Source organism: Panthera onca, chromosome B4 (genome assembly GCF_046562875.1).
Source record: "Panthera onca isolate mPanOnc1 chromosome B4, mPanOnc1 haplotype 2, whole genome shotgun sequence".
Classification (NCBI taxonomy): domain Eukaryota; kingdom Metazoa; phylum Chordata; class Mammalia; order Carnivora; family Felidae; genus Panthera; species Panthera onca.
Genome location: NC_138345.1, coordinates 23,463,368 through 23,490,608, shown reverse-complemented (window position 1 = coordinate 23,490,608; position 27,241 = coordinate 23,463,368). Strand labels below are relative to the sequence as shown.

Below are 27,241 nucleotides of genomic sequence, written 5' to 3'. Positions count from 1 at the left end.
GAAAAAAAAAGAAGACTTTTTGATTATAGCCATCTTTATGGGTTTGAAGTGCAATCTCATTGTGGTTTGAATGTGATATCTCAAATGACTAGTGAAAAGTTAAGCATCTTTTCATGTAGGTATAGGCCATTTGTATATCTTCTTTGGAAAATTGTCTATTCTATTCAATTCAATTCCCATGTTTAAAGTTGTATTGTTTGTTCCTTAGTCGTTGAGTTGTATTACTTCTTTACATATACTGAGTATCAGACCCTTATCAGATTTGCAAATATTTCCTCCTATTCCGTGGGTTTTCTTTTCACTTTTTTTGGTGTGCAGGGTTTTTTTTTTTTTTTTTTTAATTTTAGAGTGAGAGACACACAGAGAGAGAGCGCATTCAGCACAGAGATGGATGCGGGGCTTTATCTCACGACCCTGGGATCACGATATTAGCCGAAATCAAGAGTTGGATGCTCAAGCAACTGAACTTCCAGTTCTTTCCTTAAAGTTAAATTTATTTACACAGAACAAAATACACAAATCAGTGCACAAAACAATGACTTTTGATGAATGCAACAGCTTATATAACCCACACTTCCATCACTTCAGGAACAACTTGCTTATCCATTTTTCTGTTGCTGGACATTGGGTTGGTTCAAGTTTGGGGCTATTATAAAAAAAAATCCCAAGCAGGCTCTGCACTGCCAGGGCAGAGCCACATAGGGCTTAAAACCATGAACTGTAAGATTCTGACCTGGGCCAAAACCAAGAATCAGATGCTCAACTGACTGAGCCACTCAGGCACACTTGTTATTGAGTTCTATGAGTTTTTAAATATATTTTGGATTATTAAACCCTTTATCAGGTATATGAATTGCAAACATTTTCTCACATTCAGTAGGCTGCCTTTTCATTTTGTTGATGGTTTCCTTTGCTGAGCAGAAGCTCTTTATTTTGATGTAGTCCCACTTGTTTATTTTTGCTTTATAAAAGCTTTTGTGTTTGGAATCAGATTCAAAATTCATTGCTAAGACTGATATCAGGGATCTTACCGCCTATGTTTTCTTCCAGGAGTTTCATGGTTTCAGGTCTTACATTCAAATCTTTAATCCATTTTGAGTTAACTTTTGTGTATAGTGTAAGATAGTGGTCCAGTTTCATTCTTATGCATGTGGCTGTCCAGTTTTCCCAGCACCGTTTATTGAAGAGACTATCCTTTTCCCATTCTTGCTTCCTTTGTTGTAAATTAATTCACCATATGTCAATGGGTTGATTTCTGAATGGTCTTCTGTTCCACCTCTGTGTGTTTTGATTGCCATAACTTTGTAATATCTTTTGAAATTAGGGAGCATGATGCCCCCAGCTTCGTTCTTTCCAATTGTTCATGTCTGCAATTTCTTTCATCAATGTGTTATAGTTTTCAGTGTACAGGTCTCTTGGTTAAATTTATCCCTAGGTATTTTATTCTTCTTGATGCAATTTTAAATGGAACTATTTCTTAATTTCTCTTTATGATAGTTTGTTATTAGTGTATAGAAACACAACAGATTTTTGTATATTTATTTTATATCCTACAACTTTACTGAATTCATTTATTAGTTCTAATAGATTTTTGGTGGTGTCTTCAGGATTTTCTATATATATCATGTCATCTGCAAGTTGTGACAATTTTACTTCTTCTTTTCCAGTTTTGATGCCTTTTATTTCTTTTCCTTGCCTAATTGTTCTGGCTACGACTTCCAATACTATGTTGAATAGAAGTGGTAAAGGTGGGCATCCTTGTCTTGTTCCTGATCTTAGAAAAAAAATTTTCAGCTTTTCACAACTGAGTACAATGTTAACTGTGGTTTTGTGATCATATATGGCCTTTAGTATGTTTAGGTACATTCCCTCTAGATCTGCTTTGTTGAGAGTTTTTATCATCAATGGATGTTGAATTTGTCAAATACTACTCTGCACCTATTGAGTTGATATGATTTTTACCTTCATTCTTTCACTTTTTTATTGAAGCATAGTTGATACACAATGTTACATTACTTTTAGGTGTGTAATAAAGTAATTTGACAAGTTCATACATTATGCTATGATCCCTGCAAGTGTAGCTACCATCTGTCACCATATAGTGCTATTATAATATCATTGATATATATATTCCCTGTACCTTCTATTCCTGTGACTTATTCTTTGCATAACTGGAAGCCTGTATCTCCCACTACCCTTCACCCATTTTGCCTATCCTTGCACCCCTGTTATTTTGTTACTTTCTTGATAGTATCCTTTGATGCACAAATGTTTTTCATTTTGATAAAGTCCAGCTTATCTACTTTTTTTCTTTTTTTGCTTGTGCTTTAGGTTTCTCTCCAAGACTATGAATATTTGTGTTTCCTTATAAGAGTTTTATAGCTTTAGCTCTTACATTTAGGTCTTTTATCCATTTGGAATTAATTTTTGTAAATGGTGTAGAGTAGAGGTCCAACCTCATTCTTTGGCCTGGAGAAACCTGGCATTGATCTGTGTGCGTCTTCCTCTTGCTGTAGCTTTGAAGTAAGTTTTAAAATCAGGAAGTGTGAGTCTTCCAACTTTCTTCTTCTTTTTTAAGATTGTTTTGGCTATTCTAGTTCCTTTGCATTTCCATATGAATTTTAGAACCAGCTTGTCAATTTCCACAAAAAAGTTAGCTGGGATTTTAATAGGAATTAGGCTGATTCAATTTAGGAAAGATAGAAATCTGAAAATACTGAACTTGCCAAACCATGAACAAGGGATGTCTTTCCATTTATTTAGGTCTTCTTTAATTCTACAGTGTTTTGTAGTCTTCAGGGCACCTTTCTAGCAGTTCTGTTGTTAAACTTATTCCTACATATTTTATGGTTATGCTATTGTAAATGAAAATTTCCCCTTAATTTCAGTTTTAGTCTGTGGCTAGTGTGTAAAATACAACTGATTTTTGCATGTCTGTCTTGTACACTGCAACATTGCTAAACGTGTTTATTAATTCTAATAGTTTTTGGTGGATTCCTTAGGATTTTCTCTACAGAAGATCATGTTATCTGGAAACAGTTGTACTTCTTTCTTCGATCTAGATATCTTTTATTTCTTTTTGGAGCTTAACTGCTCAGGTGAGAACTTCTAGGACAATGTTGGCTAGAAGTAGCAAGAGCAAACATTCTTGTCTTGTTCCTAATCTTAGGAACAAGGGGTAAAGACTTTAGGGGTAAAGACTTCAGTCCTTCATCATTAAGCATGATGTCAGCTGTGGGTTTTTCATAGATAACTTTTATCAGGATGAGGAAGTTCCCTTCCATTCCAAGGATGTAGAGTGTTTTATCATTAGAGTGTGTTGGAGTTTTGTCAAATGCTTTGTCTGCATTTGTTGGGATGATCACGTGGTTTTGTCCTTTATTATGTTAATGTACTCTATGACATTGATTGATTTTTGTATGGTCTAAATCCCACCGGGTCGTGATGTATGATCCTTTTTAGAGGTTGCTGGATTCTGTCTGGATTGAGATTTTTATGTCTATATTCATAAGAGATATCGGTCTGTAGTTTTGTTTTCCTGTGATATGTTTATTTATTTTTGGTATCAGGGTAACATTGGCCTCTTACAATGAATAGGAAGTGTTGCCTTATCTATTTTTCAGAATGGTTTGCAAAGAATTAGTGTTAATTATTCTCTATATCATTGATATAACTCATCAGTGAAGCCTTCCAGTACTGGTATGTGGGGGATGGGGGGGGCGGGAGGGGAAGATTTTTGATTAGTAATTTCAATGTCTTTACTTGTTTCAGATTTGTTTAGATTTTCTATTTCTTCTTGAGTCAGTTTTGGTACTTTGCATTATCTAGGAATTTCTAGAATAGTTGAGCTTCTAGTGTTAAATTCCTTGTTAGCTCAAATCCAGTCTTTTGGACTGGACACATGTGAATTCTGTGTGATGGACATTAGGATAGCCAGAGGCCAAGCAAGCCAATGACATGTTAGAAAGTATTATACAGGTAATACTATCTAAAATCACAAGCTTAACAATAGTCATGTTTAAAGGAAAGTAGTCTAAATACACAAATTAAGAGACGGAGGTTGTCAGATTAGACTTAAAGATGCAAGTCCTCACCGTAAGCTTTCTGCAAGAAATGCACATTAAATGTAAAACAAAGGTTTGGGGCGCCTGGGTGGCTCAGTTTGTTGAGAGACCAACTTCGGCTCAGGTCATGATCTCATGGTTTGTGAGTTCGAGCCCTGCATCAGGCTCTGTGCTGACCGCTCAGAGCCTGGAGCCTGCTTCTGATTCTGTGTCTCCCTCTCTCTCTGCCCCTTCCCTGCTCATGTTCTGTCTCTCTCTGTCTCAGAAATAAATAAACATTAAAAAAATCATTTTTAAAAATAAATATAAAACAAAAGGTTTAAAGTTAAAATAATGGGGAAAAAAGATATAACATGCTAACACTGATCAAAAGAAATAAAAAGTGGTTATATTAATATCAGACAAAGTAAATTTTATAGCAAAGAATATTACCAGGGACAATGAAGGTCATTTCATAATGGAGTCAATCTTTTATCATTATGGATAGGACATGAATTCATGTCCTACGAATAGGACCGAACAACTCCAAATGTTTATGCATCTAAGAACAGAACTTCAAAATATCTGAAGTAAAAACTGAAAGAACTGTGAGGAAAAACAGGCAAATATGAAATTTCCAACTCTTCTCTCAATAGAACAAGTAGAGAGAAAATTAATAAGGATATAAAAGATGAACAAAATTATTAAACAACCACAAAACCACAGAAGACACATTCTTCCAAGTGCCCGTGGAACATTTACCAAGATAGATTATATTCTGGGCCATAAAATGAGTCTCAATAAATTTACGAGGATTCAGGTCATACAAGGAATGTGTGCTGACCAGAACAGAATTAAATTAGAAATCAAAAACAAAGATTTATGGAAAATCTCTCAAATATTTGCAAACTAATTAACCAATAACCTGTGGGTCAAAGAATAATTCAAATTAGAAATTATTTTGAGCTGAATGAAAACGTGAACACAACTCAGATATTTGGGAGTGGACACTTGTAAATGCTGGGGGAGGGGCAGCAGAGTAAGCAGAGGCCAGGTGAGTAGATGGCGCATCAGGAAGGACATAGGTGTGTCCACGTAATAACGCCAGCCGAGCCCCTGCCTCTGGGCCCAGACAACGGCAGGCAGATGGCAGCAAACAGCTTGCAGAAGCAGACTGTCTCACTGTGGCCTTTATTATTTATTTATTTTTTAAGAAATTAAAAAAAAAATTAAAAAAAAAATTTAATGTTTATTTATTTTTGAGACAGAGAGAGACACAGCATGAGCAGGGAAGGGGCAGAGAGAGAGGGAGACACAGAATGTGAAGCAGGCTCCAGGCTCTGAGCTGTCAGCACAGAGCCGGACGCGGGGCTCAAACTCACGAACTGTGAGATCATGACCTGAGCCGATGTCGGATGCTTAACTGACTGAGCCACCCAGGCGCCCCAAGAAATTTAAAATTTTTTTAATGTTTAGTCAATATATTTATTACAGCACATTGTTAGTCAAAAGTGTGGAAGCTTCATGAATTTGCATGTCACCCTTGCACAGGGGCCGTGCTAATCTTCTCTGCATCCTTCCAATTTTAGTGCATGTGCTGCTGCTGTGAGCACTCACTGTGGCCTTTAAAGCCTGGCTGCCCTTCTTTTTGCTACATGAATGAATTAATCTCATTTCCCACTTATTCTCTCACATCTACTTCACATGAGGAAGAGAAATATTTCCACTTGAGGGCATACAGTCTCTAACAAAGAACATTAGGATAAAGTATTTATCAACTATAGTCCAAGAAGTACTAATTCTGAATTACCAGATGGGCTCTTATTTGGCATTTTAATGTTAAGGAACACACACAGAGAATTGCACACACACATATACAAGGTGACACCATACAATCCAGGCAATAAAAAACATCCTATGTTTCCAATGTGGCACATAGCCCCTAAACTATATACTGTAATTCAAACCTATTTCCAGAAATCTTGACATAAAATGCTCCTGCTGTGATTAGAAATTAGAGCCCATATATATATATATATATATATATATATATATATATAATCTCAAAAACAAAAAAAGGAGTTTAATATTAAAAAGCTTTGAATGTAGATATTACACAATAAAGGGTATTTAAAAATTATGCATCACAAAAAATCAAGTAGGACATCTGAAGTCAGACAAAATAAGTAACGCTTTAAATCTCTTTAGTTTTCTGAGATATGTTCCCATTTTATTCATGTCTAATATTTAATATGTTCTGAAAAGTAGAAAAATTAAAAAATGAATTTTGTTTTTATTTCTAATTATACTGAAAAGGTGCTCATTGATGTTAAAAGTTCTGTATGAATACAGACCTCTAGTTAATAAAAGACATCTTTTATCAATATGCTTACATATCCCAAATCTTTTATTTCCTATAAGTAGATTAAATTGAGTTTATTAATTCATAAATGAAGCTATTCAAGCCAGCAACCCTTAATTAGCTTCTGAAAGTGACAAGAATATACCAACATAATTAACAATATTTAGGGCCATTCAGCTGGGCCAAACCTTTGGGTCCTGTAGGAAGCCAGACAGGGCAGTGTGAAGTCATTAGAAGGGGCAGGATGGGGAGGAAGGAGCAGAGGGAATTGTCCTGTCCTCCAGTTGGAGATTTTATAATCAAAGAGTAACTTCTTGGAGCTTAGGGGACTCTATTTTCATGGTTTCTGCGGAGCCATTCATAAGGACTAGCTGTATACAAGTCCCACAGGACTCAGTCTCAGACAGCTCTGGACGGATTACAAGTACCCCAAGAAAGGGGAGATGAGTATAGGAAGGACAAGTGAGAGGACACAATTTGCTTATTTCTCAGGTTTTCAAGGCCTCACTTTTTCTAGGTCCTTCCAAGCATATGAGTGATCAGAATGACAGAAATGTAGGGCTTGCAAAGCTAAGATATGTAACCACACACTTTCTGAAAGTTAATTAGAATCGGGATAGCACGCAAATAGTTCTGTGCATTAGTGTGAGTCTTTATGGTGCATTCCATGCCAATGTTTCTTGAATTAATGAAATTATGAGGTAAATTTATATTGTCAAGAGCCAAATGTCTTTTGATCTTTCCTGTTTCATTGCAAATAATTTAAAATGGTAAAAATATCTCTAGGGAAACTGTTTAAATCTTAATCTCACAAAGCCTAGGTTGGCACTCAATGAACTAAGAAACAGGTAAAGAGAAAGTCAAATTATTTACAAATCTAATTTTCTTTCCAAACCTCTTAAAATGCCAGTATTAGACATAGTTCTGAAACATGAATTTGAAACTTTTATTTTCTAAATTATCATCCTAAGCATGTCATTTTTCTATAGAGCACCTAGTTATTTTCCAGTAAATGCAAAGTGTGGGTATAGGAGGCAAAGGCTCGGGTATTTGGTAGTCTGCCTCTGAAGCTAAGTAAATTTCTTTGAATTTGGAACTTACTTAGTTTTCTATTAACAAAGATTCTCTGTTTAATCAAACTTTAGCCAGGCTCTTCTGAACCTTCTGCTCGACTGGGCCCAATCTTTGGACTGCCCTTGTCTTTTTGTTTGTTTTTCCTAAAATTAAGTTTCAATTATTCCAATAAAAGGATATAATTGCTTCAATTACTAATTAAATTTTGTGTAATGACTACATTCTCTATAATTTATAAATGCCTAAATTTCAATTTGCAACAAATTCCTGAGATAGTAGGTTTCAAAATACATAGAAGCTCAAGGTGTGTTGTTGTTTTAATCCACACAGTAAAAGAGAAAAAAGCAGAAGTAAATTCTCTTTGGATTTCCCTTGTCTTTACACTGCCCAATTGTAGCAAGAGTCTTACTAAGTCAGTTTTGGGAGAATCTCCCACCCTTGATATCTGAGACCACCTTGGCTTGCCTTTGTCAAGACTCCTATCAAATTGGTTTAGCAAGAAATTCTCCTTTGCCTCTGATGCTTTCTCTTAGTTTTCCATCCACTGCTCCTTCACTGTTAATCTCCACTTTTCCTTATCTTCAGAGTTGAGCCCAATCTCCCTCCCCTGCTGTAAAACTCCATTGTCATTGACCCCTGAATGAAGTCTGTCTCACCATTCTTTAATGAGTGTCAGAATAATTTTTTTCTTTAACAATGTCCAAATATAACTCTAACAGGAAAAGAGACCTTCCTCAGAAGCTTATGAGTCCCTTTTCTCTGAGACAATATGGTTCTCAAGAAATGTTACTATGAGTAATTCTTCATGTGAAGGTATTCTAAATCCAGAGTAGGCAGCCGGAAAAGATGATAAATCACAGTGAACTCAGCAGAAAGGAGGACCTGAAATCGTCATCATTATCATGATCCATATGGCAAACTCTTCCCATTTCCTAGTCAAAATGCAATGTCCGTGGTTACATGCTCAAAGGATGTTTAATTGAGACATTATTTTGGTTGAGGTGGGCAACTGGTTAAAACCATTTTGAAACTATTTCATATTCAAACCCCTATGGACCATGATTTGGGACCTTCAGCATCATTCATCTCTGAGCTGGAGTTAACTGTAAGAGTTTTAGAGTAATTTTGTGTATGCCCAGAGGCATTTGCTCAGCCACCTAAGAACAAAAGTTGTTATTTTTTTGGCTTTCATAAATGAGGTCTAACCAACACCTTGCTCAATGGTCTGTTAAGGCAGATGGTTCTGCAGCTAATAGACAGTCTAATTTGCCTAAGTTCCTATCTCAAATTGCCTGCCAGCCAGTGGTTATCATAAGTTAAGCTAAAGAAGGAAACCATCTTATTACAAGCTCTTAGCTTCTTTATATAGTCCCACACTTGCTTTTCTTTCTTTTGCTCTTTCAAAAATTTAACATACCTTACTGTATTTTATGTATCCTTATAAAGAATACATAAAATAAATAAATATAAATATCATCCAGTCGCTTTTCAAAATTTACTAGGAAACAACCAAAAATAAAATAAAATAAAATAAAATAAAATAAAATAAAATAAAATAAAACCCTTCTCACAAAGTATAAATATTTGGTGCTAATGAGCACAGTAGAGAAAACTGCCATGTATTGTGTTGTATCTAGAGCAAGGAATACTGAATAATGTATGAAGTGAAAATCCCTCATCCAGACCCAGAAGAAGGCTTTTTTCACAGCTTGCTTAAATATTCATTTTAAATATAGTACAACAAAGTCTTTTGTTTTTTCCTTGATTAGCCTTGGAAAAAGGAACGCAGCAATTTGTTTCCAGAAACCATATTATAGGGAATAGGAAAATGTTCCTTTAGCATTAAGTTTCTTAATCTCTTTCCACCTCCTTTCCTTTAAAACATTGCCTCATTTTGCCTCCTGAAATTATACTTGGCTTTTCTGCACCTAGAGATACTGCCTTCCCAATTTTCTTAAACCAACTTAACTTAGCAAGTAATCTGTGAACACACACATCCATGGAGGTGCTAGATGTTCTTTTAGATCTGTCTTACATCATTCATGTCCTAAGTCAAACATATGTATGGTTCCTGAAGGAAACTCCTTTTTATCAATGAAACTCCTTCATTTTTTCCTACTTGAGCACTATTTTCCCTTTTGATCCATATTAAGCAAGCTAAAACCTGATCATTCTTCCTTCTTTCTTTCTCCAAAAAGGAACAAATAGTTTCAGGTTCAAATAAATTGCACTGCCTGAAGGTGGGGCAGTGGGACTGGTTTGCCCTAGGGTGTAGGTAACAAAGGGACTGATTTGCCTATAGATAATTTAAGGCAATAATAAGGACAACTAAAAGCTGCTCTGCTTTTTATCTCCATCATGTGTTAGTGATCCTTTGGTTTGGCATTGTAGTCTTTGACTGCGTGAGTCTCAGATGTGGGGAGACACCACTAAATTAAAAAGTAGAAGATTTGGTAAAAGTACATGGAACTTTTAAGTCCCCATCCCAGGCTAACAGTATCATCTCTGTGACAGAGTGAGAGAGATCTTGTTCCTTTTTCACATTTGCTTCAAGTTTTCTGAGATACTGGAATTCTGTAAACACTACAATCAATCAATGAGAAACCAGGAGATGGAGAGAGAAATGTTCTATTACTAACCCTTGGGGGAAGTGACTGAAATAAAACAAAAACTCAGGTCTTTTTTGCTGTCCTATTCTCAAGCGACTATAACATTCATCTTATATGTCTGTACTGATAATTTCCTTAGACTTTTCTGCCTGAAGAGTTGGGTTTACCTTTAAAAAAATCTTGAAATGAAAAATGAAGTTTCTGTGAAAATGATATATGGCATTCACTATGCTGTCTTGATTCCTCAATCTACCTTGGGTCAGGTTCTCTAAAGCCTAGTTCTGTGACTTTCTATCCTTCCAATGAATTTCCTTTTTGCTTAATTTAGCCATAGTAACCCCTCCCCCTTGATATACTTACATATATTCCAATCATATTTAATCTTTACAACAACTTTACAAGTGAAGTGAGATAACTGATTTTCAGATGTTAAAATAATGTATTTTTGGTTTTGTAAATAGTTAATGGCAGGATTAAAATTCAAATTTGGATTTGTTAGGATTTATGTCTTTCCTCTATATCATGTTACTACAAAATCTTAGAAGTCACTTCTTCAGGGCCACATGTTGCTTGAATCTAAAAGATACCAACCAAAGACACCCCAGCTGCTCCACTCACTATAACCCATTCATTCACTTAACAAATATCTAAATATATAAATACAGGCAAGATGCACAACTAAGGATGGAGAATACAAAGCTGGTTCAGCCGTCACTTTCATTGGGTTGTTCACATTCTTCTTGGATACTAACTGTTCAGTTTTATAGACTTAAACAATACTGGAATCAGTTCAATTTAAACAATATGGAAAAAAACAGAATATAATATGAAGCCATATGTTTCAGACAGGATAAGAATAACTCAGCTCATTAAGTTAGAAACAGTTTCTATTCAATGTAGACTTCAGTGGGGGTAACTCTTCACTACAATGACTTCTAGAGATACATAGAAAGATAGAGCTTTAATTCCAGTCTTTAAACAAAAGAATGATGAACTAATCTAGTTTCTCAAATTCCAATCATTTGCAGACCCCACTCAAGATTTCTGCCTAGGTCTGCGTACAAGCTATACATTCTTTAAATCAATTTCTATTTATTGCTTTAAAATATTTTAAAGGAAACTTTTATATTGCTACTTTCAATGAAGAACCGATAATCCAGAAACAGAAAGTAAGTAAAGAAGTGCAATGAGAGAGTTAATAGGTTATATCCAGACCGCACTGCAGTGCACAGCTCTGAGCCCAAAGCTTGATCTGTTCTTTGTTGCAAAGGAGGATTAGAAACTGTTTGGCAGGTGTCAGAGACTTTCTGGTTCCACACTAATTTTTCTCTTGGATATAATCAGAAGGATGGAAAGAGAACCTAAATGGAAGTAATTTTCTCATTACACGATTCAGTGCTATTTAATACTATATTTGCATCCCACCAAACAGCCTCTTACAGACCAGAGTTATATGTTCTAGATACTTGGGGACATACAGTGAGTCAGGGGCCTGTGAATGAATGCATTATGTGTGGAGAGAACTGTTGGAAGCAGCTTTCAAGGCTGCATCTGACATTTTTATTCATTCAATCATCGACTAATGTGTATTAAACACCTCCAATGTATCAGCCATTGTGCAAAGAGGTGGGGATTCAATGGTAAGACCCTCATTTCAAAAAGAAAGTAAATTAGGTAAAAATGAAGAAGATAATTAAATAAACAGACTGTATTACATAATAAAGAACCCAAGAGATGCCAAGTGTTAGACTCACAGGGAGAAAGATAATTTTTAAATCTCAAGAGATCATCCTTTCTCTCAGGATTTCTAGAAGGCTTATTGTCTGTTATAAGCAATAACAATGATTACTCATTTTCTTTGGTGAACACCAGCTGAAAACAGCTATCATATAAGGAATGAAAACTGGAAGACACTTGGAGACTACGAGAACACAATAGCAAAGCGTGCTGTGGTGTGGGAAGAATAAAGCGAATGTCAGAAAGAACAGTAGAGATTTGTCCAATCCTTTCCATTTACAGGAAATAGAAGCCTATGCTTTCCTAGAGTTAGAGGCTGAACTGAGATTTAAGCTGGATTTCCTAAAACCCAGTCCAATGTGCTGTGTACTATAGGACATAGATAAAAGAAAGGAATCTTGAGAGTTAAGGATATCTACATTTATTCCGAAAAGATAGTCTGGAGCATTCCCAGTAAATAAGTAAAAATGAAACAAGACAAACAAACAAAACAGAACAAAAAGCAACAACCAGAAAAAGAAATGGAGCTTCTTGTGTAATAGACAATACAATGATCACATTTTAAGATTGAAAGGGGAACATTTAAAGATAAATATAACACATATTATAGCTCTAAGATAAGCTGCTTTCTGAGCCATATTAAAATACTTTTATTGAGAAACATGATCAAATTAACATGGAAATATGAATGGTTTCCTATGGTTATAAAAATGACTTTAAAGCTAATCAGCATAAAGGTTTTCCTCTACAGGGCTGCAGATTTATCGTGCAGGAGAAATTATGATCTCTCTCTGATGGTCTTTGGCACCACTGCATTGAGAGAGCTTGCAAAGAGGAGGCATGGGAAACCCTTTTGTGCACAGATAATATATTATATTGCCTATTTCTTCTTCCTATTTATCATATACATTAAGAAAAGTAGGTGGTTTTGAAACTAAGTATAAAAGAGTTCATACTATTATCTAATTTACAAGGTTGATAATCACTCGAGCACGCTGGTTAAGGAGGAAAGTCAAGAACACCATTTTTTTTTTTAAATTCACCGATAGAATATCAGCCGATCACCCTGGGGCATGTGATTGATGAATGAAGAACAGTAGTTTATGTCAAGTAAGCATATTGCTGAGTTCTACTATGTAAGGATTCTTTGGTAGCTCGGGACCTGGACTATTATTTCAGCGGTACTGTCTTTGTCTTCCTTCCTATTCTTAGCTAGTAAATACTGTCTTGCATTCATTCTAAACTATTTTTTTATTCAGAATTAAAATTTTCATACCTAATGGCATATTTTATTAAAGCATGTTGTTCAAATTCAGTTGTATTAAAGATTCTCCTAGAGATTCTTAATAATATCGCCCTGAAAATGAAAAATATATATCATCTTGCTATCTCAATTCTTGAAATTAAACCATTTATGTGGCTGACCCAGCTTGCAATGACATGCCAAGACACTTTGATCCTCTCCTGGGAATGAAAACTTAGGAAATATAATGTACCTGTGAAGCTTGAGAGTGACAGTTCCATAAACAGTAGCAAAACCGAGAAGACGGACCCATCTTAGGAGAATACAGCGAAATGTGCTTGGCTCAAAGTACAAAATAACAACCTGTGGGATGAGAAGAGAAAGAAAGAGACCTTCAGGATCAACTGAGGACCCATAGACTAAAATCAGTATTTCATAATCTGATGTTTAACACATAGGAATTTTAACATAAGCACACATCTTTTTGAACAAAACTTTATATTGTTTTGATCATTCATTGTCCATATCAAAGGATTGTAGAGTCTCCCTATTGTTTTCCAATCAAACCTAAGTTCCTTAACTTTTAACTTTCAGGAGTTTCTATCAATTGTCTCTAAGCCTGTGGTACATTCAAACCTAACGCTCTTTATTTCCCCAGAGGGCCAGCCAGGCTGGCCTCCATTATGATACTTCGCTGGAGCCTTGCTGATTCCCACCTCCACACTTCTGGCAGTACCTTTCCCCAGTCTGAACTAGCCCTGAGAGGATTAGCCTGTACTGTACTCCCCAATCAATCTCCCACTCTGTAGTACTTTCTCCACTTAGTACTTGGCTCAATTGCTTCACTCACTCCTCTCTTCTCACTCCAGAGTTTTCATCGAGTAAATATTAATGAAGCATTTACCAGGAGCCAGACACTCTACTAGAAGCTGTAGACACAAAGGCTAATAAGAAAAAGAGAGACCTGGAGGTGAGGAGTTGTATTAACGTAGCACAGGTGCTGTATGAGCATCTGTGCAGGTTCAGTGGGATACAAAGAACACGTGGCCACTTCCAGGGGGTGGTCAAAAGGCATGTGCAAGGCACTGTATGTGCTACCTTTCATACGCTACTGGTATTTTGGTTTTGAACAAGCCCTCATAGAATAGGAATTGGTTTGGCCCCACTTAAGCAATCCAGAGAATAAATGCTGTTGAGAAAAATGTAGACTTTGATGTTAGAGCAGCTGGCCTGAACTGATTTTGCCGAAAACAAGGTCATCACAACAGAAAAACTCCTCAAATACTCACCCCTAAAACCCTGAGTGTTATTTTACATTTTTCAATCCTAAAGATGTAAATATTGGGAAACATAAAGCATGGCTGGGGGACATGGGGTGGGTGCTGACATCTTCTCACTGATATCTTACAAATGAAGCCCCACTCTCCAGCAGGGCCAAGAATGGCATTACCTATAACTCTCTGCTGGTATTTCCCAAGTAGTTCTACCATATGAAGATATTAAACTAAGTACTTCCAATACCATTAGAATTACATTCTCAAGGCGTGGGAAAAAGGCTGGTATTATGAAGAAATCAAAGGAAGGTAAAAATAGGTGTGGCCCTGAGATAATGTTGCTTTGTGTATATGTGGTATTTGCCTTTAATATTCTAATTTACTAGGTCTACGCTGAGGCTAGAGATAAAGATGTTATTTTAAAATTCAATAAACCAGGAAAGTATTTGGAGTCATCCAAAAATTGATACATAAAAAACAGTTCTTTTATGATTATTTTCACAAAACAAGTTAAAATTTTGTAAATGCATATTCTAAGTTTTATTTAGCTCACATATTTTAGAGATAGTTCCTTTACACAAGGGTCTGATAGTAATTATAAGTTCTGCAAAAGAGGCTGTATTGTTTAGTAAGGAATCTGAGCCTTAGGAAGAAGTGAAAATTTAGGAGGAAAAAAACAAATAGAGAAAACTTGATAGAAGATTAAGGGATTAGGGGATCACATGTGTTCCTTCTAATGGCACAGAGAAATGACATATTAGAAACTAGAGAGAGAGAGAGAGAGAGAGAGAGAGAGAGAGAGAGAGACCTAAAGTCTAGAATATACAAAAGCTCAAATGTTTCCACTAGAAATGGTTCTAAAGATTATTCTAGCACAGTAGATTCTTGGAAACTGAAAAATCCTGTGACTTATCGCAAAGTTTTCCATTGCACACCAAGCAATGGATAAGGGAATGAATAAGCAAAGGTGAACAATGTAATATAAAAGTTTGCATATATTTTTATTTTGAAGGAAAAAATTGCTCTTGAATTATTCAGGAACTACTGTTATAGCTTCCAACTTTTATTTCACAGATGAAGAATTAGAGGAAGAATTAATGAGAGATTGAGTCAGTCAGAAATAAATGAAAGAATAATAGTCAATTTTTTCAATACCTACAGATGAGGTATAAGCTTAAAAATCATAGAAAGTGAAATTCTGTTGAACTTAATAAAATATATTGTTAGAAACGGTTCAGCAATAGTGAAGTAGAACTCCTAATTTTGTAGTAGAGAAACACAGGTTCTGAATCCAGTCTCCCTGGGTTCCAATCCTGGTTCTCTTCCTTACTAGTCGTGTGGCTTCGACAAATTACTTAACATTGCCTTGCTATGCCTCAGTTTTCCCATCTTTAAAATGAACACAACACTAATACTTCTAGGTGGTACTGTTTTGAAGTTTGAACGTGATAAACATAGTGCCTGCTACATTGAGCATTCAATAAACTTTGGCTAATACCATTAGGAGAGTTGATTTATGCATGCTTTGTTCTAAAAGTGACCATTCTCAGTGCAGTATAATTATACCTTATCTCAGCGAATTCTTTTCTGATTGTTCCACCCACTCTCTCTGAATTCCCCTTATCACATTTTGACTGTACACTTTTTTACTTTATCTTATACTGTAGTTAACTGTAGGGGGGGGAGGTCTCCCTGAATCAATGTAAAATCAGAAAAGGCATGCTTTTCCATATATTCCATGTGTTTCACACACAGAAAATTTAAATATGTTAAATGTTTGGTCAATGATTATTTTAGTCAATTTAACAAAGAAAATATTATATACAAAATAAAGTATTTGAAAAGTCCAATTACAATTCACTAATCATTGTGATTCTAATTCACAATTCACTATTTATTTACTCTGTGTGAGGCAGTAAGTGATTTAGAAGTCATAAGAATAAATCCAATGTGCATTAGGTTATCAGGTTATAGTTTAGAAGAGTGGATGTTACGTGTAAATGATAAAAATAATGGCATGATAATACCAAACGTTTACACAGCATTATTGCTAGACATGAAATTAAGCATTTTTACAGTATTTACTTATTTAATCCCCACAATACCTGACATAGTAGGAACGTTATTTTACAGAGGAGGAATGACACATAGAGAATTTAAGAGATGCGCTCAATGTCACAAGCCAGGAAATGCCAGAGCTAGGATCTGAATCCAGGCAGTTGAGTTCCAGGGTTCACATCTTGCCTCTCTAAGTAGTTCTACCACGTGGGGGAGGTGACAAATGCTAGCATACTGTGAATCGAATCATATTGAGGATTCAGAGAAAAGGGAAATTACTCTCAGTGGGAACAAGTGAAGGTATCCTGAGTAACAACCTGAGGGGGAGAGGGTTTAAGTATGTAAGTGAATAGGAAAGGGGGAGGGAGCCCAAGACAAAGGCACAGTTGTGGGAGAGCTTCAAGAGCATAGAGTATATGCTTACAGCCAGGAAGACAGAAAGGGCAACACTAAAAATCAAGCTTTAAAACAGAGATGGAACCAGCTTTGAATAAAAGAGTGAGGAATTCAGATTCTATTCCCTGAGCAGACATGTCATTAAACTTCTTTAAATTGAGATCAGAAGTGTGTTCCAGGGAGTTAATCTGGCAGCAGCATGCATGAGGGTTGGATGCTATGTAAGGGGAAGATACTGAAGGTGAGAGGGCCAGTTGGGAGAGAAGAACAAAACAACACAAAATGGATTCATCATCTTCCTCACCAAACTTTTTCCTGTTCTTGTATCTTATTTCAGCATCCCCCTTTGTTCCAGTCCCCAGATGCTTCTGCTGCCGTAACTCTCCTGCATAGAACATTTCAGTGGCTCCCAGGGCTCTTATGAAAAAGTCTAAATTATTTAGGATGATAGACACCAGTTACCTCTATGTAACATCAGTATTTTCACCTATGCCAACCCTCCAATTCTTGCATCTGCTCTCCCTTCTGACTGAGTGCTCCTTAGACAATCCAACTGCCTCACCTGTGCGTGGCTTATTCTTACTCACCCTATGGGCTTCAGTCTAAATCTCTCTCCTTCTAGAAAGAGGAGACCTTCCCTGTGGGCTCAGCACACTGCCCCTACTTGCTTATAGCACCAGATCCACAGCACTGAATTCGATTTGTAGGCTTTGTGACAACCACGTTTATCACGTTCAATTCTGTCGTAACATCGCTAGCAGTGCTGGCACACAGAAAGTGCTCATAAATACGTGTTGAATGAAAGAAAACATACAGCTGTAGGAAAATGGTAAAGAAGGATATAACTACTGTTGTGAGGATGGGAATTCAGGCATTCAAGAGAACAGAGGAAAGAACACGCTGATTCACGAAAATTGGGCAGCTGAGTATTTGTTGAGGCAAAAGAGAATAAAGTATCAAAAATAATGTGAAGATTTTAAGCTTGGGTGACTGGGAGGATGATTGTGTTTGAAAGGGAACAGATAAAAAAGAAGATGCATGAGTCTGGGTAAAACTATGTTAACTCTGCTTAGAAACCTCCCCACCCCCACTTTATCCTTCCTGGATTGGCACTCCCCAGACTGAGTTGGATTTTCATCTTCTGCACATTAGTTACTTGTGCTGAATTCTGAGCTTTTCTTCATTGCACTCACCAACTCTACTTTGATATAATTATTTCTGTAATTCATTTGTTAAATGTGTCTACTTGCTAGTTTGTAAAGTGTATGAGGGCAGGGATCGTAACTATCTTACTCATGATTACATACTCATTCTTTGGTATCCTATCTGGCGATGGTATGTGAGCCTTAAATGTATGTGGAATGAATGAGATTTAAGAAAGGAAGGGAGGGAAGGAAAGGGGAAGTAAGGAGGGAGAAAAGATGATAAGTTTATTTTTTGATGCACTGAGTGTAAGTTATCAACATCCCACCCAGATCTAGCTTTTTAGTAGTTAATATACTCTATAATGAGAAAGAAAGAAAGAAAGAAAGAAAGAAAGAAAGAAAGAAAGAAAGAAAAAAAGGAAGAAAGAAAGAAGAGAAAAGAGAAGAGAAGAGAAGAGAAGAGAAAAGAAAAGAAAAGAAAAGAAAAGAAAAGAGAAAAAAGAAAGACTAGGAAGTTTCAATGTCTTTCAAATCCCAGTATTTCACCTTTTCTTGTTAAATACAATGTATATAAATGTATGGATTAAAAAATATTATAGATACCCCTTCCCAAATTCTGAGTTATTGACACATTTTATAAAAACCTTCATAACAGAAGAAATGGAGAAAATCTAAGCCACTGAGCTGAAGACTTTATGAATGATGATGATAATACAAATAGCTGCCATTTCATGTAGCAATAATAATAGCTCCCCATGCCTCCCACACACTGTTAGTATGATAGATATGTTCCTTCCAAGATATACTTTACTATTCTCATTTTAAAGATAAAGAGACTGAAGTTTGATGGGGTTAACTAATTTTCCCATGGTTATCAAAAATAGTATGTTTTCAAACCAGAATCCATAAAAAGTTCCTCTACTAGAAGAACTGTCTGAGGTATATTTTCAAAGTACATATTTCAAGAGAAAACTTTCTGCATATTCTTTCCAGTACTAGAGGATAATGGTAGATATAAAGATACTTAGTGTGTGAGAAGCAGGACATTAGTGTACCACTTTTGTCCTTGAGTAACCTAAGGACCGAAGACCATGCATAACTGCTGGATGAGTGAGCACAGGGTATACATGTGAAGTAGGTTTAGAAGGGTAGGGTGAGAGAAAAAGAGACCTCTGTATATTTTAAGGACTTGGTTCTTCAACATTGGAAGATTTTTCAGAGTGGGATACTCTAGGCATTGTGTTTTTAGAAAGCACTACTGTTGGGGCCCCTGGGTGGCTCAGTCGGTGAAGCGTCCGACGCTTGGTTTTGGCTCAAGTCATGATCTCATGGTTTGTGAGCTTAAACCCCACATCGGGCTCTGCGCTGACAATGTGCAGCCTGCTTGGAATTCTCTCTCTCCCTCACTCCCTGCCTCTCTCTCTCTCTCTCTCTCCCTCAAAATAAATAAATAAACAATAAAAAAAGCACCGCTGTTTTGGAAATGGCCTTCCAAGTCTTCCCCTCATTACAAACAAATCTATATAGATTATTCACCCATATCATCAAATATGAATTTTTTTTTTAGCTAGTTTTGAAGTCAGCTTGATTGCCTATACTCTTTGGATACTGAGCACAGCTAATGGGGGAAGAAAAGAGAACCATAAGAGAAAAGAAATATCAGCCTTTCCAAACAGGCACAAAATAGAGGAACATTTTTAAATAGAATAGCTCTCTTTTGCAAATACAGACGCAATATCAGAGACAGAAAATTAAACTCTGCTGTGTCAGCTCAGTAGGTGTGAGGCCCAGCGCTTTAGGAAGAGGACCGCTGAGAAGGTAAAATGGTCAGAAGCTTGCACAGCCCAGTGCTCTTCCCAGAGCCCTGAGAGTAAAATGTGTGAAGCTCTGGTTTTAGGCCTGATATTTTAAGGATCTGGGCAACAGCTTCCTAACAGCCTGGGACACAGTACTTCTACTTTCCTAATCGACTCGTCCAGTGTTATTTGCTTCAGTCCAGTGAAATTGGTTGTGAATTAAACTAGTCATATAGGTGAACGAGGCGCAACATGCTCTGGTGTCTGTGTTAGTAGGTGTGTGTGAACTGTTTTATTTACAGAAGAAAGAGAAAGATTACTGGGTAATGGGAGAGTAACAGGTGCCAATGACAGGAGTTTTGTTGATGAAGTTGTCCTTTGATGAGGATGTGAAGGACTTCTAAAGCTTTAAGGGCTCTCTCTGCCACTTCTACAATTTCCTTCTGCTTTGTCCAAGGAAAAGTCTTGCTAGTCAAATATTTTCCAGGGCTACTCAACCTTCTCCAGTTTACTCTCTCCCAACACTCCTTACCAAACAAGTAAAGGATAAAGCTGATATCTTGACGGAGGACAGTCTGCAAGGTAACGCTTGGAAATATCTAATATTAAATCCTAGTACTTAATCCAACTGGAATTGCTATCTTTTGAAGTAGGAGGCTGGGAATGAATCGTGTGAGTGGAACTACATATATTTAAGCACTTTTATACAGGATTTGCTTTATAAAATAAGTAGATTCAAAGTTCCTTGAGTGTGTTCTAAAATCATTTTTTCTATATTTGGCAAGAGATATGATTCCACACACAGGAAATATTTAGGATGAAAATGTATGTCTTGTGAATGTGTAATTATCTAAAGTTGGATCCAAATGACAAAAAAATAAAAACTACTTAATACAACTTTACACTTCTGCAATTACCACACAAATGAAAGGGACTATGGCTGTGATTATGTCTTTACACAACCGTGGTCTAGAACTTATTACTTTGTACTTGGCTCCTATTGCTCCAAAGCAGCAAAGGAAGAATAAATTAATAGAGTAAAACATAATATATATATATATATATATATATATATATATATATATATATATGTAACTTTTAAATATTTAAAATGTAGAGAAGTAACATTTTGGGGTTATTGTGATAGCAGATGAGATATGTATGCCTGACACAGCCCCTCTAAAATCTCCAGTATAATACCCTTCAAAATATAAAAAGAAATTAAAAGGGTCACAGCTGTAAAAACTAAAGGCAAAGATGACAAGATCCCAAAGTCTCACTGGTGATTCTACTCACTGCCTGGTAGATGGTATCGAATTAACAAGCACACCTTTTAAATAAAACATCACATGCCTCATCCTCTGAACCAGAATAAGATCTGAAAGCCCAAAAATAACAGGGAAAGATTTTCATTCCTACTCCTTGTCAGGGTCTAATTCTGTGACCCCAGAGGCTTTTACTAAACGATACAAACAAATTAAAATGTCCTTGGTTGTGTCCTCACTGTGCGAGGACTATTTCTACCTCAGCCAGTCCTGCAGCCTTCTAGTCCATGACCACTTCTCCCCCATCGGCTGCCCTCTTCTCCATCCATTCACCGATTAGAACTGTCAGGATGCGGCACTCAGATATGTGATACTTAGCTGTCTAAGGGAAAGCACAGGCAAGGTGGAAGGAAGAACACTGAGAGAGGATGCTGCGAGAGGGAACAGAGAGCCTCCCGAGTCTGTTTTCCTATCTCTCCACAAGAAAAGGCACTTTGTGGAAAAACTCCATCCCAACAATAAACATAGAAACAAATGACTATCTTTGTCTTAAGCTTTTATAACCTCAGTTTATGTGTTCAAAAGCAATAATTTTCTGGTCAAAAGTAAATTAACGTGCATGAAGAGAAGACTATACCATCCTTAATAATCAAGTTCTCAAAAATATTAATGAATACAGCGAAGTTCTTGGGATTTATTTTAAGTGAAAAAACAAGCAGCACATAAAATATAGAGTTTAGGTATGATACTGATCATGCTTAATATTTATTTTTATAAATGAATGTATATACACACACATACGTATACATAAATGATAGTATATCTACTCCCCGCTTATTACCTTTAACACCCTTAATTTGTTCCACAAAGCAGGGCATGAAGGGGTACCCATAAAAGCCAGTGGGGGAAATGAATTGTATTGTTTGCTCCTATTAAGAAGTCCATCCCAAAATTATGTTTTCTGCAATTATCAAAAAAGCAAAAACAAAGAAACAAAAAATCTAAAGCTATGGTTCTGCTTCCTATTTTCTCTCCTGATGCTCTTATGAGTGAACTGTATGTTCCTCTGAGAAAAACATACACTACACATACACTAAACATACACATGAGCGGAATGGTGAGATTATGACCAAAGTATTACAGTTAAACCATTTTGTCACTTTGAAAAAAAATGTATATTCTCTGAAATGGTCATAAACTCTTGTTAGGCTCCAGTTGAAAACCTTATTGTCAATATTTATTAAGGGTTGGTTTTGAATAAATACAAATATATACACTTATGTGTGTGTATGTATGTCAATCTAAGTATCTCATGAACTTACCAGTGTTGCCAGTGGGTCTCTGGTTTTAGTATTAAGTATGCACATACTTCTCAGTATTTTAAAAATGTTCTATAACTAGAAAAAAGGGTTAATTTAAGTAAAAAAGTATTCCAGTATCTCTTACAGGAGCTTAATAAATGGTAAGACAACACGAGATAGCTGAATCTTTTAGTTGAACCCATGCAGATAATGGATCCTCTCCTAAAATTTAACAATAAGATCCTCTCCTAAAATTTAACAATAAGAAAGGTATAGTTTATCTGATACATTGGCAGAGAGGTAAAAAATATATCTCCTGAGAATGAACAGGTTTAGGAACAAATGAGCTCTAAATATGATCAATGATTTTTATATTCAGTTTTGTTTTTTTTTTATAATGGACAAAGAACAGTACAAGAGTTGGTAAACAGGATGGTAATGAGAGGCCATTAGACATTGGGGGACTTTATTTAATTCATAATATAAAATATATGTAGCATGTATCCTATGAATTTTTGCTGTGATTGCTGGAAGAATGATACACCTGGTTTAGAGCTAAATAAAAATAAGCACACACACACACACACACACACACACGCGAGATGAATTAATTAGCTTAAGTAAAATATATATGAGGCAGGAGAATAGATCTGATAAGACACAAAACTTTAAATATGAAAATTCTCATCTGTAAAATAGTGCAAATATATGAGTTGCCTACCAGTCAAGTGGAAGGAGTTCTGCAGCCTAGTGCAATGAATAAAAAGAAGGAATTTAGAGTTAGCTGCCATAAATGCCAGTCTGGGCTCTACCACTAATTAGACATATAACCTAGAACAAATCCCTTAAGTTCTGTGGAATTCAGTTTCCTCAACAGTTTAATGAAGATAAAGCAAAATCCTATAGTATCTATTAGAATCATTTAATAAACCACAGATAAATGGCAAATGCCAGTTTTACTATTAACGTAAGAATTACTTTTGATATTTGTCACATTTCAGTCAAAAATGTGTTTAGTCCTCTTGTACGTATATCTTCAAATACTAACAGAAAAGAAGCTTCTGAATACTGTGGGGTTGAGAATGTAGTATATGCAGAATGGGAAAGAAACACATAAAGCAAACTATGTTCTTAAAGCAGTAGCAGAGCTATTAGCACGATTGGTGAAGGCAGGGAAAGCCAGGTATATCTGTTACCTATTGATATAACAAATTCGATAAACTTACCACCTTAAAACAACACATATCTACTATCTCACGGTATCTGTGGGTTAGCAATCTAAGCATTGCTGGTTTCAGGGTCTCTCATAAGACTACAATTAAAGTATTAATCAGGGCTGGGATCTCATCTGAGGGCTCACGTTTCTAAGCTCATGTGGTTGTTGACAAAATTTGGTTCCTTGAGGGCTGATGAAAGTGGGGCCCTGAGCTGGCTTTTGGTGGGAAGCCACTCCCAGTTTCTTGCCATATGGACCTCTCCAACATAGTAATTTGATTCACTGAAGCCAGCAAGAAAGAGTCTGTTTGCAAGATAGATGTAATAATCTTTGTAGCCTCATCATGGAAGCGACATTCTTCGTTTCACATTGATGTGTTTTATTGATTAAAAACAGGTTAGTTAAACAGAGGGAAATGCACAGGCTCTGAATACCAGGAAGCAAGAATCACTGGGGCCATCTTAGAAGCTATCTACCACAAAAGGCAACCCTACTTTTATTTTTAATATATTTTTAAAAAATGTTTATTTATTTTGGACACAGAGACAGAGCATGAATGGGGGAGGGGCAGAGAGAGAAGGAGACACAGAATCTGAAGCAGGCTCCAGGCTCTGAGCTGTCAGCACAGAGCCCGATGCAGGGCTCGAACTCACAGACCGTGAGATCATGACCTGAGCCGAAGTCGGACGCCCAACTGACTGAGCCACCCAGGCGCCCCTAGGCAACCCTACTTTTAAATCATCAGAAATGCTGTTATTTTCAAAGTGAATGATGTAAGAAGACTATGGAATCAAAAGCCATTACATAACTAGAACATGCACTTAGAGAAAGGATTATATGAAAAATAATTTTAAAGGAGAACTCTTTAAAAGATGAAAAGGAATCTACCAAGGCTGCCTCTCCATGGAGTCCAATTCATTGTTAAGTTCGTAATTCTGGGATTGTTGCACATAGCTCATGACTAGAAGCTGTGGAGAAACAACTTTTTTGTTTGGAATATTTTTAAACAATGAGAAAAATATGGTCAGGGTGGTTTGGGAGAAATAATTTGAATCTTTTCAAGTATTTATGTCTATGTTTAAATTGTGACTAAGAAAGAATGCAAACTTCAAGTTAAACCTGGCAGGTTGAACATGTGTATGTCAGCTACTTCTGGAAAGTCTAGTTGATGATGTTACAACAGTCAAGACCAAAGGGAGGATGAGTAGAAATGCCAACAGATGACAGATATCAACAAAATTCTGCAAGATGGAAAGCAGATGGCAACATATAACCAGACGAAGAAACCAAAGAAGCAGAAACATGCACCCAAAGAGAGAGAAGCCTCTCAGAGGTCTGTCTCATAATCTTTTCGAAGGGAGATGGGAGATGGATAATAACAATAATAGCATCTAATGAGTGCTTTCTATGTTCCAATTACTTTTAAGGTGCTCTACATGAAACAACTTACTTGTTCCTTACACAAATCCTTTAAGGTGGGCATTATTAACATTTCCACTTTACGCATGGGGAACCTGATGGACAGAAAAGTTGAGGAATTTGGACAAGGTCACACAGCTAGTAAGTGACAGAGCCGGGGTTTAAACCTGGCCTGAGTCTATAGGACAAGCTCATTATCATGATGTCTCGCTGCCTGCCATCATGTAGGAAAGAGTAATAAGTTAAAGATAGGGGCCTTTGATAGAGGCTGGATATTGTAGAATGCCTGGTCACCAAGAACTTCAACCAGCTTGTTTAGTGTAGCAAACATGGAGGGGTTAAACTGAATAATGTTTATAGGGTAAAAGTAATTTTCAAGTAAAAAGAAATGGAAAATATAACTAAAGATCAGAATGCAATTAACAAATGGGAAACTAGGGAGCCTGGGTGGCTCTGTTGGTTAAGCAACTGACTTCAGCTCAGGTTATGATTTCATGGTTCGTGGGTTCAAGCCCTGCGTCGGGCTCTGTGCTGATAGCTCAGAGTCCGGAGCCTGCTTCAGATTCTGTGTCTCCCTCTCTCTCTGCCCCTGCCCTACTCACGGTCTCTCTCTCTCTCTCTCTCTCTCTCTCTCTCTCTGTCTCTCTGTCTCTCTCAAGAAATGAATAAACATTAAAAAAAAACCAAAAAGCAAACAAACAAATGGGAAAATGAGTGCTGAAAAACAAAACCAGAATGATTCATGAAGAAAATTGTGAAAGAAAAGAGTGACATCACAGAGACTGAACTACTGAGTCTGAGAGAAGAGATAGGCATCATCAAGGGAAAATTTGGAAGCCAGGAACCAATTCAATGGTCTTCAACTCTGAGTCAACATTAGAATCACCTATCGTGTAAAAACATGGGAAAGCCCAGGGTTCCCTTGTGGAAACTTTGAGTTAGGAGTTTCAGGGCACAGTTTGAATAATCTGAATTTTAAAAAATGCTCTTAGGTAGTTTTAATTTAACAAGGGTTAAGAGCTGCTGATTTAGTTTAGAGCCCAGAAGCAAAGCACACATGGAGCTGGTGTAGCCACGGTTCAGACCAAGACTAGGGAGGGGTGAAGAAAGTGTCCAAAAATTAATAAAATACAGTAAGAATTCCATTTCTAAAAAATGTCCTACATATACATGCACATAAAATATGCAAATATTTATGTCCAATATTCACTAAAGCATTATTCACAATAGCAAAAACATTGAAAATATTGTCTACCCAGAGGGGATGGCTTAAATTTATAATTCATGTTACATACATACAAAATGGAAAACAAAGAAATTTAAAATAATTAAATGGCTGACTCTGTTGCTACACAAACATCTTTAAGAGAAACCGTTTGAATGAAAAGAAAGTTGCAGAACAGTAATAAAAATATGCTTCTGTTTGTATATATGTAAAAAGGAATATATGGAGGCACACAATTAACTATTAAGATTATTTACCTTTGGGGTGGGTGGATTGGAAGAGGCAGGGAGAGGGGGATTTTTACTATTGAATTTACATCCTTTGGTACTAGTTGATTTTTTTTTTTTTTTTTTGCGATGAAGATATATTACTTTTATAATACAGGAATGAGAAAATGCATACAAAGATTTCTGACATTCACTGTAATCACTATAAATCTTTATTTTAACATTTTAAGGAAAGTATCTCATGTTTGTCCTGACAGCTTTACCAGTCTTTGCCACCCAGTATGTGACACACACACACACACACACACACACACACACACACACACAGGTTCTTGGGAGGACACTGCACAGCTCTTTCACCGTTGGAGTCAGGGCAAAGTGGCCACTCTGCCTGCAGTCGAACCCTGAGTTTGTCATCCACAAGGATGCCTTACTTGAAACTGGTTTCAGGGAGGCTGCAGGTGAACCTCGCCTCCGGGGTGTGGGAGGCTGTTTCTAAATATCCGGATGAGAGAGCAAAGTGGAGAAGGTACAATATGTAATATCTATGACATTAAATGAAGATGGAAAGATACAGAAAAATGACAGAAGAGAAATGGGAATATCTTAAAACTCCCAGACCTCAATACAGTTACAAGGTGCAAAAGTGTTCGCACACACAAAAAGGACTGAAGTACAGCATTTTGAGGACAGAAAAAAATGATAAAGTGACACAATATATAATAAGATGCTTAATAACCAAAACTTTTTTAAAGCCAAGAAAAGAATATATAAAAACTTGATCAATGTGCCATTTCTGGTCCTCAGGTGGCCCCTGTCCCTTGGCCACGCCCATCTGTTTACCTTAGCTT

At 36.5% G+C, this 27,241-nt stretch overlaps 1 protein-coding gene and 1 non-coding gene across 2 annotated transcripts in view; both read right to left on the bottom strand.

Annotated features, from left to right (window-relative positions):
* Positions 1-27,241, bottom strand: part of GPR158 (G protein-coupled receptor 158) — a 426,015-nt gene that overhangs the window by 45,734 nt on the left and 353,040 nt on the right. Inside the window, exon 6 of the mRNA XM_060659134.3 lies at positions 13,322-13,431. Within this exon, the coding sequence (XP_060515117.3) occupies positions 13,322-13,431 (110 nt within the window). The remainder of the gene's footprint in view (positions 1-13,321; positions 13,432-27,241) is intronic.
* Positions 5,550-5,656, bottom strand: LOC132660435 (U6 spliceosomal RNA). Its single transcript, XR_009601785.1, has one exon. It is a non-coding gene; the product is annotated as a U6 spliceosomal RNA (small nuclear RNA).